Source organism: Xenia sp. Carnegie-2017, unplaced genomic scaffold, assembly GCF_021976095.1.
Source record: "Xenia sp. Carnegie-2017 unplaced genomic scaffold, XeniaSp_v1 HiC_scaffold_20, whole genome shotgun sequence".
Lineage (NCBI taxonomy): Eukaryota > Metazoa > Cnidaria > Anthozoa > Malacalcyonacea > Xeniidae > Xenia > Xenia sp. Carnegie-2017.
In genome coordinates, this window is record NW_025813483.1 from 7,157,284 (window position 1) to 7,176,252 (window position 18,969).

The window sequence follows — 18,969 nt, forward strand, 5'->3', positions numbered from 1 at the left end:
TTAAATAAACCTTTCCTAAGCCCTAATCCTTCAATTCAAGGATGTCCATTTAAGGACATTCAAGTTTTGCACGAGCCCTTTTTGTAATTTATTGCATTTCTGGACAAAAACGCATTTAACGGCATGGCTGCTCCACGATAACATCGTCAATCATATCGTAATTTTCCGAGTGTTGGGTATGGCGTCATTATGACGTAAATTTCTGAGTGCTAAATATGACGTCATTATGAGGTCATACGTTATACATTAACTGTAGGTCGTCTTATGTCACAATATCCGAGGCCTATATTGGTTAAATACCACATCAAAGTAAGAACAAAAACCTCCTAGTTATAATACGACGGCAATGCCTACAGATATATAATTAAATGGAGCGTCCTTTTTTATGTTACAGTAGGGTAGGCATACATTCAAGTATCATAAAACCGAGGGGGTTGAACGGAAAGAACTGAGAGCACTGGTAATATGTACGATCTTGGTCCGATATTTCTCATTGAAGACTCGCGTTCGGTAGATAAACAAATGGTCAACCCAGCTATATTATCACATTAAACACTTACTCATCCAGTATTGATAACAGATATCCGGTGATAGCCTTGGTTCGCTTTTCAAGAACGTTAGGAGGTGGATCGTACAAATTCAATCCTTTCACATTAAGATCCCAAAGATCCCCTAGCAATCCTATGGAAGGTGGCAACTTAGGTACACGTGTCAGCGGATTGTAACTCACATCTAATGAGCCAAGTTTAACTAGTTTGCCAAGTTCTTCCGTTAAATACTCCAGTTTATTATGGCTCAGTGTTAGCGACATAAGATTTGGGTAAACACAAATATCACTGTCAGCATTAGGGGTGTTGTAAGCGAAATGTATTCTCGACAACAGATTGTTGTTCAGCTCTAGTCTTTTCAAATGACGTAATTGTCGGTGCCTACAATGACGACACCACGTTCGCATGGTCGAGGACGTCGAAGTTCGGCTTCGCGTGCGACGAGTTGAGCGACGTTTTCTTACTGGGCTGTAACATAACCTGGAGTGATACAATATTGAGTTTAATGGATGTTACAGTAATTTGTTTAGTTATACGTGTCTGTAAACGCTGATAATTTACACTACAAGCCTAAAACTAGTGGATTAAACGAAAATAAACAAACAACAGAGAAAGAGAACAGTGTCCACAACATAAAATATATAAGAAATAAGATAACGTGTGTTAGTGTAGGTAGTGATGAATGACCAACAAAAAACAAAAGCAGTCTTATACTGTCTAAAATGTATGAAAAAAACTAATGTTAATTATAAAAACTAATGACAACACACCTGTCACACTGGTTGTCGTCATAATTTGGCAAGCATGTCTGTATTTTGTTGAAGGACAAGTCCAAATGGGACAAAAGTTCCGGAATTTCTTGAATTGGCGGAAATTCATCGATGCCGTTGTTCGAGAGAAGTAATTTTGATAACTTTGGAGCCAAACACGTTAAACCAATAGGAAATTTAGTCAACTGGTTGTATGACAGATCCAATTTTTCTATAACACACTCCACTTGTGTATCAAGCTCTTCCTCGTCAGAATCGTCAGCTTCCGGGTTTGCGTCGCCTAGCAACGTCCGGTAGCTTATAATCCTGAGCCGCCTTTCCTGCGGTTTTTCATTTCTCCTATCTTCATTCCCGCGCCTATCGGAAGACGAAGTCGATGAGCTCTGCCTTTCATATGAAGTATTGCCATTAAATCTCGGACTTGACCTGTAAAACACATGAAACAATGAATTACGACTCAACTTAAAAAGGGACAAAGCTAGAGGAAGCCACAGATATGTACAGGGTGTCCTCCCTCACAAAAAAACGGAACTGGCAAAAAAGTTATGTAGGAATGAAAATGAAAACTGCATTAGATAATTAGTCTTTAACAGCTGTTTGTTCTGCTTGGTTGATTTGGTTGAACGCTAGTATGTCCAGGTTTGTTGCAACTTATGGAAATATGATTCCTTTTTTGATTAACGTAGAACATTCCTGGTGTGAATGTTAGTTGCACTATTGTGCATAATAGTTTCTACGAATACATCATTAATTTTTGTGGGTTGCCTTTTTTTGGAGAGACACCATACATTGGTGTGACTTGGGAGATTTTATGCAAGATGTTTAGACTTTTAACATTAATGGGTGGAGGACTTGACCCCCATCCCCTTGCCCCACTCCCAATGGCCGCCACGGGATTCAACGATGAATGCGTTTGCATAAAGGGAGCCAGTAGGTTTATGGAATTGTTAACATAAAGGGGTCATCGATTTCACACTGAAAATTTGTAAGGCCAAAAAACGGCGGATTTAAGTAACCCTTCCTAAACTGTTAAGCAAAATTACATGAAGTAATGCCATTATTTGGAAGGCACCAAATTTTACGTGAAATATCGCGCAATAAAACTTTAAGTTCGGAAATTCGTTAAAGAATTCACATTCTCGCAAGCTATTTTCTAGAGAAAAAAAAACATACATACCAATTGCTACCGCTAACAACATCGCTGGAGTTCGGAAGAACTGGTACATTATCGATGTAGTTGTTACTGAAAATGGCAATCCTCAAATTAGGACTGTGCCAAATATCGTATGGTAGGCCATTAAGATCGTTGTTATTGGCGTCCACAATTCGCAAAGCCGGAAGTAAGAAAAGACAGCCCGGAAGAGTTGTCAGATTGTTATATTGAAGCTCGATTTCCTCCAAATGCGGACAGTACCACACCGCGATTTCCGTACGATTTTCGACAAAAACGTCATCGGCCGAGGAGCTTTCGGCGTCGTTACGACTTTTTCCGACAGGCAACATACTCAACTCGTTGTGGGATACATTGAGATGCCTCAGTGAAGATAGTTGAAATATTTCAATAGGTAAACTCTGCAAACGATTGTTAGAAAGATCCAAGTTGGTGATCAAAGACGCCAACATCAAATTATTCATGGTCGCTGACACCGCTGGTCTAAGAATGGCCTTTGGCGCTGAGTATAACCACGCAGCCTCGATCTTGTGCAGGTCATAATTATGCCAAACGATAGATATTGGAGCCCAGTCATTGTGTTGCTCGCGTAGCTTCAATGGTAAACTGTATTCATGACTTGGATGTACGTCTGAAGAAAAATATGTAACAATGAAAAATGATGTTAACACGAGTCTACGTGCAGACTCTCAACTCCTAAAGGAGTAAGGGTCTGCGCAACTTCGAGAAAGCTGCTACGCCTGTTTGCCAGATTTTAGGAAAAATAATTTATGCGCGAATTAATGTACAAAATATGTCGAAGGCAAAATATAAAATTTTCAAAATAGGTAGCAACTAAAGGAGTATTAAAAGGATTGCTTGTCGATATTTTGTTTTTCGTCGCCATTATCACAGCGTAAAAGTTTATTTTGTATATTATCTTTTAACTGTTTCCCTTTCAAAGCCAAGCAACAAATGTAAATAAGTGGAGACGAACGATTCACAACAAATGGCTCGTCATACACTTCGGTTTCAAAAGCATTTCGATATGTATACTTTAAAAACGGCTTAAAGCGAAAAAATGCAAAGAAAATATGATAAAAACATCGAATTTGATATACCGAAGTCATTTAAAGGTTCACTGAGTCTACATTAGTCTGTGTAAACAGCCCCATGAGCCAGAATAACCATATACGTATGCAAGTTTTTACAAGATTCGGTCGGGCGATCTTCAAAATACCCCCGCTCTAAACTTTGCAACTATATAAAACAGGGGGAGATCCTAACGTAAACTGTAAGACGTAAACAGATGGTGCAAACTGTAAAATTTCGACTTTATTTCTACCTCATTCTTATTTTGAATGGTATATTGTATTGCGAAAATGTCTTTTTCCTGGAAATGTGCATTTTGTTTTGAGTTTAAATTGTTCGCTGAAAGTGAAAATGATGATTGAGACAATTACAATGACCATTTTCCCTAAATCAAGACTGCCAAGATGTTATTTAAAGAAAAATACACAGCAGTAAACCTTTTCCAAGAAGGATGATGGTCATTTCTTCATTGTCATTCGTGGTAGCATAATGGAGACATTTGTTGCCGAAGTCTTGGGCGCCATGATGTAATAGCATCTAAAATAAAATGACGTAAGTGTATAAATACATCACACCAACACATAAGAAGGTATCAATAAAGATTCGAGCATAGATCAATGATTGATTTGGAAACAACAGCAAGGCAGTGGTGGAGCCAGTCCGAAGCAATTACAATGCAATTTTTCAGCAAAATTGGTATTCAATTGTTAAGAAATTTTTCCATTCATTGTTTTTCCAATGATTTTAACTCAAAAATATTTATATTGCAGGAGTAAAAAGGACTGGATTGGCTACTGCACCAGAGCAAAAACAAAAAAAGGGGGAGGGTGGTTGGTCAATTATTGTATATGAAAAGATGAAATTACGTTTTAGATTACAATTTTTTTACGTAGAAAAGACGGAGAACTATACACATTATAGTGCGACACAAAAAAACTGACACTCGATATAAAGTAAACATTTTATTCTAAACGTTTCGACAAGTGTTACATGTCATCACTCGTAAGAATTTGGGCTTGTTCTACTGATGGCGACATGTAACACTTGTCGAAACGTTTAGAATAAAATGTTTACTTTAGACGCAGTGTCAATTGTTTTGCATTTTACTAAAATACTTTTTCGGAGTAGTAATTTTATACATATTATACTTTAGAATGTTTCGCGGAAAAAAAGCTGGGACTGATATACATTACTGGTTAAAATCTGTAGCGGAGGAAAGACTGGGACTGATTTACATTACTGGTTGAAATTTATGGCGGAGGAAAGTCTAGGAATCATTGGCTTTTGAGGCAAGATTTTATTTTTTTTTTGGGAAGAGGGGTAGGAAAGAGTAAAACTCGTTCACAATTCAGTTTGGTAATTTCGGAGAGAGGTAGTCGTCCAGTTTCACATGCAGTCAAATATCAACCTTCCTCAACAAACCCATACCTTCATTATCTCGCTTTTTTTATGAGAGCAAGCAAGCTGGAGTGCTGTCATCGTAGCACCAATGTTTACATCCAACATGTCCGCCATGAGTTCACTAACATCCAGGTACCCAACCATATCGTCTGTCCTCACCGCACAATTTGGATTCGCTTTGTGTTCGAGCAAGACCTCGACAATATCCACGTTTCCCAACGTCACAGCGTCGTGCAGCGGCGTGCGTCCGACCTTCGACTTCGCATTTACGTTAACGTTCGACTTCATCGAACACGGTGTGCAACTGGAAAATCATTATCTGTTGTTCAATCATCATTACCTACACTGACACAAGTTATCTTATTTCTTATATATTTTATGTAGTGTTAAGACTGTTCTCGTTCTCTGTTGTTCATTCATCACTACCTACACTGACACACGTTATCTTATTTCTTATATATTTTATGTAGTGTTAAGACAGTTCTCGTTCTCTGTTGTTCATTCATCATTACCTACACTGACACACGTTATCTTATTTCTTATATATTTTAGGTAGTGTTAACACTGTTCTCGTTCTCTGTTGTCCATTCATCACTATGTACACTGATGCGTTATCTTATTTCTTATATATTTTAAGACTGTTCTCGTTATCTGTTGCTCATTCATCACTACCTACACTGACACAAGTTATCTTATTCCTTATATATTTTATGTAGTGTTAAGACTGTTCTCGTTCTCTGTTGTTCAGTCATCATTACCTACACTGACACACGTTATCTTATTTCTTATATATTCTAAGACTGTTCTCGTTCTCTGTTGTTCATTCATCACTATCTACACTGACACACGTTATCTTATTTCTTATATATTCTAAGACTGTTCTCGTTCTCTGTTGTTCATTCATCACTACCTACACTGACACAAGTTATCTTATTCCTTATATAATTTATGTAGTGTTAAGACTGTTCTCGTTCTCTGTTGTTCATTCGTCACTATCTACACTGACACACGTTATCTTATTTCTTATATATTTTATGTAGTGTAAAGACTGTTCTCTTAATAGATACTGACCAGTGGTGATTTGGATTGAACAGCAAGTTGATAATTTCAATATGTCCAGCAATTGCTGCGTTGTGCAATGGGGTCATACCGCTGGACGTTTCACAGTTAATGTCAATACCAAGGCAGGGATAAGGTTCAGACCTAAAAAACAACAAAAATAAGTAGATAGAATTTGACTTATACGAGTTGGCTACCTTCAAGAAACACAAAATCCGACCGACGGAAAAATTAGTAGGTAGAATCTATGCCAAACGAGTCGCACACAAAACAAACTTGTAATCGTTATTTAAAGCATAGTCCCCCCCCTTTTGCAAATTGAAGTTGCTTCTAACCAACGAAACGCAAAATTTGCAAGTTTACAAAGAACAAATGAATAGAGCCACTGTCGTATGACTCTTAAATATCTTGAAGTCAATATTTGAGCGTCATACGACAGTGACATTTTAAATTTATTACAATTAATTAATAAATAATTATCTGTTCGATTAACTTACACAAGCCTTGTAGGGCCTTGCGACTTTAAAAGTTTGTAAAAGTATTTCGCATATTATTTAAAGATTGTAAAATAAAAGAAAGCATCAATTGTTTTTAATACATAAAATAGAACAGTGAGTTTCATTTAGAACATAAAATAGAATATAAAGTTTTATTTTGAGTATGAAATAGAGCATAAAGTCTCACTTAGAACGTAAAACATAACGCAAAGTTCTATTTAGAACATAAAATAGAACACAGTGCTTCATCTAGAACATAAAATAAAACAAAAGTTTAAAAAGAACATAAATTTTTATTTATAACACACCATATTGAAAAATGAGCTTTCTTATTGTGTTTCTCGACATTTCAAGCGAGGTAACCAAAAGTATATTATATGGCATGAGACATTTGTACCTTTTCTGTTAGCTTCAGGAAGCTTTACTTTCTTAAATAGACTGCCAAAAATGTTTTCTAGCCGATCAAAGCGCGCCATTTAATTTAACCGGAAGAGACGCTTTCTGAATAATATAAACTCATATGAATTTCTTTACACTTGTGGTTATGAGGCATTTCGCTTAAACAAAAATTTTGTTTTGTGAGTGGAGTTCTCCTGTGATATTCTTTCACAAAATACATGCTCCATCATCGCAAGTCTAATCATGAACAGCTTAATGTAATTCTTACCCATCGTCGGTTTGTAATAACAACTTAGCAATTTCAACATTTCCACACCCTGACACAAAATGCAGAGGATTGTTATTCTCTACTTTCGTTCCATGTTTGGCAAGATTCGGAAATCGCCGTAGTAACTTCTTCACGACAACCACATTCTGGTTCACACATGCATAGAGGGGATATTCCCGAATAAGGGTTACACGTGCCCGATGCTCCAGAAGCAAGTAACAAATCAACAGCGTCCACATTTCCATTCTCGCAAGCCCTGAAAAATTACACAAGAGCGCAAAAGTGAACAGTTGCAGGGAGAGGGGAGACCCTTGCAGTTACAGTTATAGATACACGGATATGACGTCATTAGTGATAAGAACTAAAATTTAATATAAACTTCTAATCTCAAGATATCGGAACCTAGTGGTTGGCAAATACAATATCCTTGACTACCGGAAGTTATTCTCTGTATTTTACAAATACCTGTCTCGCAAAAAACCAAGAGGTTTTCGCTATGGATCTTTAGATGATAAAAAAATTATTGATAATTGGGAGAAGGGTTGCTGTCGCTTGGACTAACTCTCTTTGCTGAATAAAAAAATAGATTTGGCTGACAGCTTTGCTCTCTCAAAAGTGCTGCACTTATAGCCAACTATATAATTGGTGAATGTAATCAAGGAGGTCTAGGTAACTAAACATCTTTAATAAGGCTCCTTCGCTATTTCCAGTCCTCTAGTCTTCCCAAGTTAGTCTTCCCGTTGAAGGCGCCTGGCCACTCAAAATAACTTTACGATGAAAAATGTTAATGATTGTCAACTTACTTTAACAAAAGTGTTTCGCCTGCAGCGTACTGCTTGTCAACATCAAACTCATTACCAAGTTGTTCAATTATTTCTTTCAAACGATGAAAATTTCCTCTGGCAGTAGCAGAAAAAGCCTCTGAAAAAACAAAATTCATTTTCACATGAAGACATTTGATTTCGAGAGCAAACATTTTTTTTCGCAGAACTATACATACAGCAAATACAATCTGTTCTAAAAATTTACGTCCATAAAATTTCCGTGAAAAAAGATCTCGCGGCGAAATTATTACGAAAGCTGCTCAGTTGTTTTTGGAAGAAAAAACTAATACAGCTCACATCTTCAGGCATGTACACTTAACTCGATGAAGTCAAAAAATTAGAGAAATTTAATGAATACGTACCACATCCTATATTTTTTTGGTTGCTCTAAACTCTCCCGATAAGCCGAGAGTCTTATCGATAGTTACAAATATTACTGTTTTATGCACAAAGTTCTTTTGAAATACGGTAGTAAATAATAAATATCATTTTTCAAAATTAGAGAAACAAAACGAATCAAATAATACACTGACTCACCTTCTTGCCATCCAGCTATCTGCAAATTGTGTCTGCGAACTGCAAAAAATGAAGAAAAACAAAACAAAACGTCGTACAGTTGGAAAACCACAATAGACAAGCTTAGCGTCAAAAATTTCAATTTAGAATTTTTCAATTCTTGAAGGTGCTGCACATAGTTTATCTGTTTTTAACTGTCTACACTCCCTTGGGGTGTCAGAAAATGGGTCGCTCTACCCAACAGCCCTTAAAATGTACATTTTACTTTGCTTTTACGTTACCTTACCAGGTCATCCCCCAAAAGATGAGGTACCCGTTCACACGATCCGATTTGTCGGATCCGATGGTTTAGGTTCCGACTTTTGGTTGCTAGTTCACACGGCCCGATATTTTTATTCTTATTTTTAAGTCTTTTTCAAATCTAATTACTCGCGGCAAATCAAAATTTGGGAAGTAAAGAGAGTAAAAAGTTTGAGGCTAGTCGGCTACCTTTGATCTTGCTGGATGAAAATAGAGCAAGTTCTATTTCCATCCGATTTTTGACACTGCTTACGTGATTTTTAAACGTGTTCACACGATCCGTTTTTGGGATCCGATAAACGGGACTTAAGAATGAATAATCCAACACGTCACGTGATTTTCATTCAATTTCCCACGAATATCGCGCGAAAAAATGAAAGTGTTTTGATGATCAGTTGGTAAAAACCAAAAGAAAATGGTTAAGTTTATCTTAACTTTTCTGATTGAACTGTGAAGAAAAACGCATGAACCGCTCCATACTCTAATTGCAATAACAATCCATTAAAATGGAAAATTTTCAACAAATTCCGACCTTCCTCATCTTTCAAGAATTTAGCGCAACTTGTATGTCTTTCTTCTATAGCCAGATCGATAGGAGTTCTACCATTTGCGTTAGAAATGTCAAGGTCGGCACCCTTCTCGACTAACAGCTTTAGGCATAAAAAATGGCCATTATAAGCTGCGTGATGCGCAGGCGTCTAAAAGAGTGAGTTGGACAGAGAGATATATCATCATCACCACGTCTAGGACATGATAATTGTGCTTACTTAACTAGATTTTACGTAAATAGATTAAGCCCCGCAGTATTGTTTTATGTCTGTGGATATAGATCGTCCAGGTTAATGAGGCACAGTCCTGACAAGCAAAAGCGTAGCCAGCCCGCACGTTTTGGTCCTGCTTTGTAAATATTAGAATATTACAACTGTTCGTTTCTTTAGAAATCTATTGTTTTTACACCAAGTGAACAGAGAAAAATTAACATGGCAGAACCAAATTTGCAGGCTGGCTACGCCACTGCTGACGAGAGGGACTGCTGATGTTGTTGTTGACCAATGACCATCGATTAAACTAAATATGTGGTTGGAAGGCTATTTTTAAATAAACATGCCTGTACTTGCATGAAGCCAAGTTTTACCCACGTCTCATGGGATAAAATCAAGGTAAAGTCGCGAATTTTGGTTTATTGTCATGTAATTAATGAACTTTTTTTGACCCGTGCGCGGAAGGATTGGGACTAGTCAAGGTGCTGACTTTAAATTTTGGCAGAAAAATGCCAGTTGTATTCATGGTTATATTCAGTTCAATGGTATTGCCTGACAGTCAAACATCCTTAGCCAGCACCATTGCCAGCACTGACCTTGTCACCTTGACAATCTACATCCATAACCAACATATAACAGTTGTGACAAAACCTAACACCTCATCAAACTCAAAATTTTCACCTTTTCTATGGAAAAAGAACAAGTAATCCCAGTGTCATAAAGGAGATTTTTGGTTCATGCTACTCTAAGTATATGTATAGACTTAATTTATGTTGATCGATGCATCATGTTCATGATTAAATAAATATTCGATAATGGAAATCAGCTACTTACAGAGCAACAATCTGTTTGAGAAGACACCAAGTTTGGATTACCTAAATAAAAAAAGATTTATGGTATCATGAACAAAATGCATAAACCTGTTCAAATAGAAGGATTGCAAATAAAGATGTTGTCAATAAAATGTTGTTAATGAAATGTTGTCAATAGAGATGTTATCAATAAAGATGTTGTCAATAAAGATGTTGTCAATAAAGATGTTGTCAATAAAGATGTTGTTAATAGAGATGTTATCAATAAAGATGTTGTCAATAAAGATGTTGTCAATAGAGATGTTGTCAATAAAGATGTTGTCAATAGAGACAATGTCAATCGGGATGTTGTTAAAAGAGATTTTGTCAGTAAAGATGTTTTCAATGGAGATGTCGTGAATAGATGTTGTCAATAGAGATGTTGTCAATAGAGATGTTGTCAATAGAGATGTTGTCAATAGACACATTGTCAATCGGGGTGTTGTTAACAGAGATTTTGTCAGTAAAGATGTTTTCAATGGAGATGTCGTGAATAGAGATGTTGTCAATAGAGATGTTGTCAATAGAGATATTGTCAATAGAGATGTTGTTAATAGAGACATTGTCAATGGAGATGTTGTGAATAAAGATGTTGTCAATAGAGATGTTGTCAATAGACACATTGTCAATCGGGATGTTGTTAACAGAGATTTTGTCAGTAAAGATGTTTTCAATGGAGATGACGTGAATAGAGATGTTGTCAATGGAGATGTTGTGAATAAAGATGTTGTTAATAGAAATGTTGTCAATAGAGATGTTTCAATGGAGATGTCTTGAATAGAAATGTTGATAATAGTAATGTTATCAATTGGGATGTTGTCCTTGGAAATGTTGTCTATAGAGATGTTGTCTATAGAGAAGATGTCAAAAGAGATGTTGTTTAAAGAGATTTTGTGATTGTTATCAACTGAAATGTTATCAATAGAGATGTTTTCAATGCAGATACTTTCAAATCAATAGCAATGTTGTTCATGGAGATGCTCTCTATATAGAGAGGTTTTATGAAAAAATGTTAATGGAGATGTTGTCAATAGAGTTCTAGTAAAGAGATGTTGTCAGTTGGGATGTTGTCAATAGAGATATTTTTAATTAAGATGTTGTGTATCGATGTTGTCAATAGAGATGTTGTCAATGGACATTTTGAAGAGGTAGACAAGCACAAATATGACAATTCCAGCATACATACCATTTTATTGACCAACAATTTAAAACATTAAATAAAGTTGAATTGCTAAATTGTTTTGTTAAGAGGACAACAAGTGGAAAATTGTCATTGAATCCTTCTCAATGAAATTGCTAAACAGAATTTGTCCTGATTTCACGAGATGAAAGTTTGAACAAACTCATTTTCATCCCTTAGCAAATACTTTCCATAACAACAGAACACCCATCATTCCTCCACATTCAATTTAACTAAGAACTCTATTTGAAAGGCCATGGCCAAGGCAGTCTTTCTATCAAAAATAAGCAAAGTTACCTCCATTTTCAAGCAGCAGTTTCAGACACTTTTCACTGCCATGTTGTGCGCTGTGTGTACAGGAGATCTTCCTTGCTGATCTCTAATGTTTGCATCGCCATTGCTTGGGATGGACAGCAAATTCAACAGAAACTCAACCTGGTCATAAATGGCTGCCTGATGAATCAATTCCCCTTCATACGAAAAAATCAGACCAGCCATTTCCAGTCAAAATTACCAGTCTAAAATGGAAAAAGAAAGAAATGGTTGAATGGTTTGATTAAATAAAAAGGCATCAAGAAAGGCCTCTTTTTTAACTTTTTATATTGTTTAGTTAAAATTTTTGATAATTCCTAAATTTTCACAGCTTGGAACAGAAGAGAATCTGGGGTTAGGAATACAAAATGCCTATGGTTGTTCATACCAAGTACTACAAAAGAATTAAATCATACCAATGAAATTTATTTTGCCTAATCCTGGATCCTATTTGCTCCAGACATGGCACATTATAACTAAGATTTCTTATTTTTGATAAAAGCAATTCAAATTCCAAAGTAGAAATAAGCATGTAGTCATAAGCACATCCATTTGTTTGAAACATATAAGGAAAACTGCAACATGCTTTATGCAAAAGGATTCAGCCAAATGATATAAAAACAATCCATGCTTGAACAATGCAAAGAAAGGAGTTGATTATTGTAGCTTATAACCTTTAACTTTAATCTCAAGCAGTGGCGTAGCCAGCCTGCGAATTTGGTCCTGCTATGTTATTTTTTTGTGTTCACTCACTGTAAAAAGAAAAGATTTCTAAAAAAATGAATAATGTTAATGACCTAAAATTTACATAGCCGGACCAAAACTTGCAGGCTGGCTATGTCACTGATCTCAAGACATGCTAAGCCTAACCTTCTACATCACAATGTGTAGAAAATTAATTGTCTGATTTAGGTTAGGGAACCCAGAGCCAAAAAAACTTAGAAAAAAAGTCTAAGTATTATAAGGTACATATAGTGGGATAGAAATGCCGAAGGCAAATTTCAGGTGGAAAATGAAAGTTCTGGAAAAGTCAATTGTGTAGCAAGGAGAATGCGAGAGAATTAAGTGATGAAATATTTAGCCAAATGAAGTTGAAATTGTCAAAAACAACTAATTGATAAAGGAATTGAGTTGAATAAGGCTACTGGCACCATTCGTAAGACTAGAAGCATGATCACATGGCATTGGGCAATAACAGGAAGCCCTGTTATTCTTAAAGCTATTAAGGATGTCCAGTGATTTCACTTTGAAATAGTTTTTGATGTAAGCAGTAACTACATTCAATGTGACAACTAATACTTCTAAGTTTCTTGTAAATAATTATCTCGACGCAAACATCAGTTTGAATGCAGTATTAGTCTAACAAAGACAATAAATTACCAAATCTTAATCAGGCGTAATATGAAGTGAGCCTAGAGATAATAATGGTAAAATCAATTTGGCATGTTAGTTCGATAGCGTCATTAAAATCGCTAAATTATCCATGCTTTCCCGACTTATCACAAAAGAATTCAGCTCCAATTAGTGATTAGAACACTATGAAACGTTTCCTACTTCGCATTGTAAAAATTGAGGGGTTAAAGGTTTCAACTTCTCGTCAATACAATAAAAGTCAACAACGATATGAAACATGTTTATTATGTTATAAACGGAAGGCACATTTTCGTAAGCAAGATTGTCGAATTCATATTTTGTGCAGAAGGGATCGAAGATCGTTCATTGAAATATTTGATATAAATATTAAAACAAGCTTGTATTTTGAGTCGAGTATAAATTAAAATAAAATGTGCCGCAACGCGTATGACAACAAACAATTTAACCGACTGATCACAAATATACACATAACTATTTTGAAAGACGACCAGAAATCGATTAATTTAACACGAACAATGTGAAATGAACTCTGAATTGGAATTCTGAAACAAATTCGAATTTTAAAATAGAAAATCAAAATAAACTAGGTTTTCCATATGCGTACAAACTATGGACATACATTTAGTCTTTAAGACTTTACCTTTGATGAAACAATTGATGAAAAAAGACAAAATGACGAAAACACAAATCTTTTAGTTTGTATTAATGTGATGCTCTCTCTCCAAGATATCTAAATCGTCAGTTCACCTGGTTATAGAACAAACGATATCGACATGAGGAAATCAAAACAATCTGCTCGGTTTCGCTCCTGCCACTCTGGGCTTTTCCCTTGTCTTTGAGATTAAGCTTTGACAAATCAAATCATTCTACCAATCTCTCATGAGTTAAAATAATGCCGCGTTATGACAGTTTAAGATGAAACAACTTCTTTCATACTGTCGAACTTCGATAAGGACAGCTGAAAACATGCTTCATAAAATAAAAAATCGTGAATCGTTATAAAATTCGCCTTGCGGCCAATTTTATGCATAATCGTTATCAGAAATGCAATTCTTAGAAGAAGCATCAACAGCCCCTCCTGGCCAAAGATTTACAGGAGAATAGGTACGCACGCGGACCATTAAAGTGCTTACGAAGTGCAAATTTCGAAATTATGGTGTTAGTACAATAAACTTTAAAATTGATAGTAGACATTCTGAAACAGTTTGTAAAAATATTTTTTCATCGTCAAGATATAACAGTTTTGGTAAAGTCCCGTTGAGTTACAGACGTACTCAGTTTCCGGGCAACTTTTGCAGGAAAGGCTTGGGAAGTTATCACTATTTAAAGAAGGCATCTCTGTTCGGTTGAAGTAAAATATCATCAACTGACATCAAGCATACTAGATAACTCAAATTTTCATTGTGCAATATGACGTCACTTCTGTAATAAAGGGGACATTTGAAACAAAACAATCCATAAGCACGAACTGTTTTAGAAAGTCTAATGTGATTTTAAATGTTCTGTATGCTAAAACTATAATCGAAAAAAGAAAATTTTCTCCTCATAAGCGCTTTAACAAGAACAGGCTGACGATGAGACCGATGAAGCAGGGCAGACAGATGCCTTCCCAACCGGACCGCATAGAACGGTTCCGAGTGACAGGCATTCGAGTGTATTCACGTCAGGGGAAATATCAATGGCCCTTCTCTGCCACCAAAGAATACAATATTATATTATTTTAGCTTATTTTACATTAAAAATATTATAACAACAACACTGTAGGCGAGAACATGTCACAGAGCCGTAACAGAGAAATTTTAAGGACTAGAGAGTGCGTGTGTGAGTATGCGCACGCATTTGAGCCGGGCTTAACTTGTACACGTGCTTTGAATGAGAATACATAGAAACAAACACGTTAATCGAGCTTAATTGCATAGGCACCTTTCTTATTTTTAAATTTTAACAGACAATTTCAGTTATTGTTTAGTATTTTTTTTATATAATAATAAGACGTCATAGATGTATGGGCAGGAGGTGGGTAGGTGCACCTGCAACCACTTTACCACCACTAGTTACGGGCCTGTATTACCAATAGAATGAGCAATAATTAAAGTATGTTGAATTGGAGTTGATACATTTACGGTGATATTTCTGACTTATTCTGGCTGCACTACTGATGCAGATTCATTACACAATTACATTTAAAGACAAAATCGGATAACTTATTCAATAACTGTTGCTAAGCGACCAGACTCGTCCCATTTTATTGATTTGCCGTCCGCACTGCTTGTGCTGTTGCGTCTTTCCCTTTCTGCTGAACTAGTTCCAGGAATTGTTATGAGTTGCGCTTGCTCCATTCTTCTTCTCATTTCTTGTATATTCTTTTCCTTTACCGCCATTTTTTTGTTTAGTTCTTGAATCGTTTTGTATCTATTGTTTTTGAAATAAGAAATCATGACAATGTTCTCAGGAAAACAGGGGGACAGGAAGGGGGTTGTTTCATCGTTTGATTGTCAACGTCAAATTTTGCAGGCATGATTGAGTACAAGCTATCGTAATAGCTTCATGTCTTAAACAGTCATAGTAGATTAAGAAGTTGCGCCACTGACCACTGTGTCTGACACTGAGCAGAACTAAGTCTTCAACTCAAGTTTTCATAAATATAGGATAAATATATAATATCCCCTAACAAATAAATGAGCTTACATTAAGTGTTAGTGTTGGCGGTTGAACAGGTGCCCCGTCAAGGCTTGTATGAAAAGGGCACGAAAACTGAGTCTTATGTATTACTCTTAATAATACTGCAGTGAACAAGTATTAAAAGCACGGCCAACCTTGGGATTTTCTATGTGACCGCTTAATATAGGTCTGTACAAAAACGAGGTAAAACATTCAAGAGCTTTGACTGCAAAAAAATAGACATGAATTTTTGTAGGTACTGTAGAATTTATGCAGGCTAAGCACTATTTTATAAGGCGAAAAAGTAGAAAACGGCCGGCTGACCGTCTTCCATCCATATTTTTTATTTCTGTGTGCAGACTGGATGTACAATAAACAAAACACTAACATAATGCATTTTTGAGCTCTTTTTAAAAAGCAGTTGGAACATCTATGGTTAAAATATGGCACAACATCATTTCCTAACAAAGTTTCAGGAAATTTGGCGAGTGCATACGCGCATTCAAATGGAAGATTATTTTGTGTTTTTTTTTCAAATGGGATTTGAAAACTGAGCGTTATTTTATTTGCAACAGCGATTTGACGGTCAGAGGAACCATTGGAAATCCGACTACTTTTTTCAATTAACTTTTTTGCAAATTTTTTGCCCTGTTGAATTATTAAAGTTTTGTTAACTGCTCATTTTTTTGAAGTCCCCCTGCATAGAGGCGCATTACCAGAAGGAACGTTTTAGACCACCTGTTATGTACGTGTTAGAGCCGGAGAATCATTTTCTTAAATTTCAATTTGGGTGACACAAATCTCATCAAATTCTAGGTTTTGTCTTCTTATGGCCCAGAAGACGTGGCTTACCTTTGGTTGCTCAGGTAACCCAGTTGCTCAACTTGTTTTCTCAAGTGCCATACCATCTTATCACGCTGTTCAAGTTGCTCTCGAGCTTCATCACGCTCGTGACGTAATCGTTCAGTTTCATTGGTAACCTTCTCCTTACACCTTAACCGTTCTACTTTTGTTGCGTGTTCCATGCGCCTCTTCTGATTGGATAGTTTAGTTTTAAGTTCCGCAACGCGCATGCGTGTCCGCGTGCTGGCACCAGTCGCATTTTCTCGATCAAGCAAAGCTTTGCGAATACTCTCACGTAATCGCACGATTTCGCGATCTTTCTCACGAAGAACTTTCGACAGTTGTAAACTCACGAAACTGACTTCATTTGACATTTTGACATGGAAGCAATCACTAATATCAGTGTGAGGAAGTATGCATTGACCAAATACCTGGCTTTCTTTATCATTTTTAGAGTCATTAGACACGGCTTCAACGATTTGTGATACTTTATTTTGGTGCCTTGGATCATTCTTAGCGGACACAAAGAATTTTGGCCGATGATATTCGTATGTTTTCTGTTCATCTTTAAAATTGTTTCCATGGAGTTCAAATTGCGTGCCATCTAAGCTTGTTGCCGTTTTTTTGCCTTCCACAAAAGCACTTTTTTCCGCATATACTAGATTATCTTTCGGTCCTAAGGAAATTGGTCTTGTAGCACGACATTTGTTGTTCGAAAGTCTCGGCAAACTGTTCATATTTACCACAGAACATTGGCACTATATTAAATAAGGAATTTGGAGCAGTAATTCAACACTCAATCTGTTGACGGCAATTAATATTTTTAATTGATCGTCATTTGATATCTTGATATTGTCACTCTTCGAGCAAATTACCAACTCAGTTGCCAACCCAAAACACGCGTGTACTCCAAAATTTGAATTGAAGCGTTAAGAAAACAAGATGTTTTTAAATGAAATTAAGACGCACACACACCAACAACAATGTAAATTTCATTCTGCCTAGCATCGTTTGAACAACACAGTTAGTTTAGTAAGGTATTTTATGTCAAATTTTTGTACATAGTCATGATTTAAACTAGAAAGTAGCATTGTATATTTAACTTAGCAACGTTTTGATCGGAATGAAAACTGCAAAATAAAATGAGGTCAGTTGTATTTGCACTGTACCGCTGGGAAAGCCGTAGTAGACTTGATTAAGCCCATCACACCAACAAATTTAAAAATTTTTGTTTGTAATAACTAATCAAACTCAACATCCCAACAGCTGTTATTAAAAATTGTTTAGCATGAGCGGTATGACACAGCATAGGAAAAATCCTGGTTTTTTATTTGCTTTTGTTTGAAATGGTACTGAAACCTCAATACTTGTATGCAATTTCTACTTGCAATTTTTAATTCAATAGTACTAGATCACTCCTGAATGTTACGAAATGAAAAACATATCATTGGAAAGTTAAAGAGGTCATTTCTTTTGCTATGTAAAAATATAAGACATAAAAACTTAATATCAAATGCACGATAGCATAGTAAAGTTTGATTTCGATTCTCTTTTTTGATATACGCTGCAGTGCGCACGTGATAAAACAGACAAATCACCACTGTTATGCTGTGTTCTAAAAGAATTCGGGTCTGCTCATTGGCTAATAGCCATGTGTAAAACCGCTATATAAAGAGTGACGTCAAAGTGGACATAAATTATTTATGACGTAACGATACGTGTCAATAACAATGACATCAACATTTCATGATCAAAAAGAACGTGATACAAAATAATTAAGTTCGTCCATTTATGAAAATTTTGATAAAATTTTTGGATTTGCTTTTTCATGATATGAAGAAAAATCAAGCATTTGAAGCTATTCCTAGCTATGTTTCTATTTTTGAGTGTCAACATGCAACAATAACGCTTATGAGAGAGTTGGGCACGTATTTGCATTATGATCATGATGATTGGATAAATATGGTCACGTGGGTGTCTCACCACCATTTTCGTCCCAATCGTTGTTTCGTATGTAAAAATTTCATGGTAGTCAAACTATGGCGGACGCTATGGACTCTGCGCATATAATGTGAAAATTGACGCCGGAAGTTGGCTCATTTATCCATGTTTCATCAGTCTCACTCTCCTGGCCATGCTTTACAGGTCTTCCATTTGATCATA

The 18,969-nt window shown here is 36.1% G+C and overlaps 2 protein-coding genes across 2 annotated transcripts in view; both read right to left on the minus strand.

Moving 5' to 3' along the window:
- The window catches only part of LOC124441241 (leucine-rich repeat serine/threonine-protein kinase 1-like), a 34,354-nt gene extending 20,176 nt beyond the window's left edge, over positions 1 to 14,178 (minus strand). The window contains 15 exon segments of the mRNA XM_046991682.1: positions 561 to 1,028; positions 1,319 to 1,744; positions 2,496 to 3,120; positions 3,998 to 4,097; positions 4,989 to 5,265; positions 6,033 to 6,164; positions 7,185 to 7,346; positions 7,348 to 7,440; positions 7,988 to 8,105; positions 8,546 to 8,584; positions 9,357 to 9,522; positions 10,420 to 10,460; positions 11,914 to 11,958; positions 11,961 to 12,134; positions 13,943 to 14,178. Coding sequence (XP_046847638.1) covers positions 561 to 1,028; positions 1,319 to 1,744; positions 2,496 to 3,120; positions 3,998 to 4,097; positions 4,989 to 5,265; positions 6,033 to 6,164; positions 7,185 to 7,346; positions 7,348 to 7,440; positions 7,988 to 8,105; positions 8,546 to 8,584; positions 9,357 to 9,522; positions 10,420 to 10,460; positions 11,914 to 11,958; positions 11,961 to 12,114 — 2,846 coding nt within the window. The 5' untranslated portion in view covers positions 12,115 to 12,134; positions 13,943 to 14,178.
- Positions 14,179 to 15,209: 1,031 nt separating this feature from the next.
- On the minus strand, positions 15,210 to 17,587 carry LOC124441240. The gene is made up of 2 exons (XM_046991681.1): positions 16,816 to 17,587; positions 15,210 to 15,714 (listed from the first exon to the last, which is right to left on the minus strand). The coding sequence occupies exons 1-2, from the start codon at positions 17,541 to 17,543 to the stop codon at positions 15,507 to 15,509; spliced, it is 936 nt and encodes a 311-aa protein (XP_046847637.1). The 5' UTR covers positions 17,544 to 17,587; the 3' UTR covers positions 15,210 to 15,506.
- Between the last annotated feature and the right edge of the window lie 1,382 nt (positions 17,588 to 18,969).

Coding starts and splice junctions, on each gene's coding strand:
- LOC124441240 (XM_046991681.1), bottom strand. CDS start 17,543: ATGAACAGTTTGCCGAGACTTTCGAACAACAAATGTCGTGCTACAAGA. Junction 15,715..16,815: donor GGTTACCTGAGCAACCAAAG/GTAAGCCACGTC, acceptor CAAAAACAATAG/ATACAAAACGATTCAAGAAC.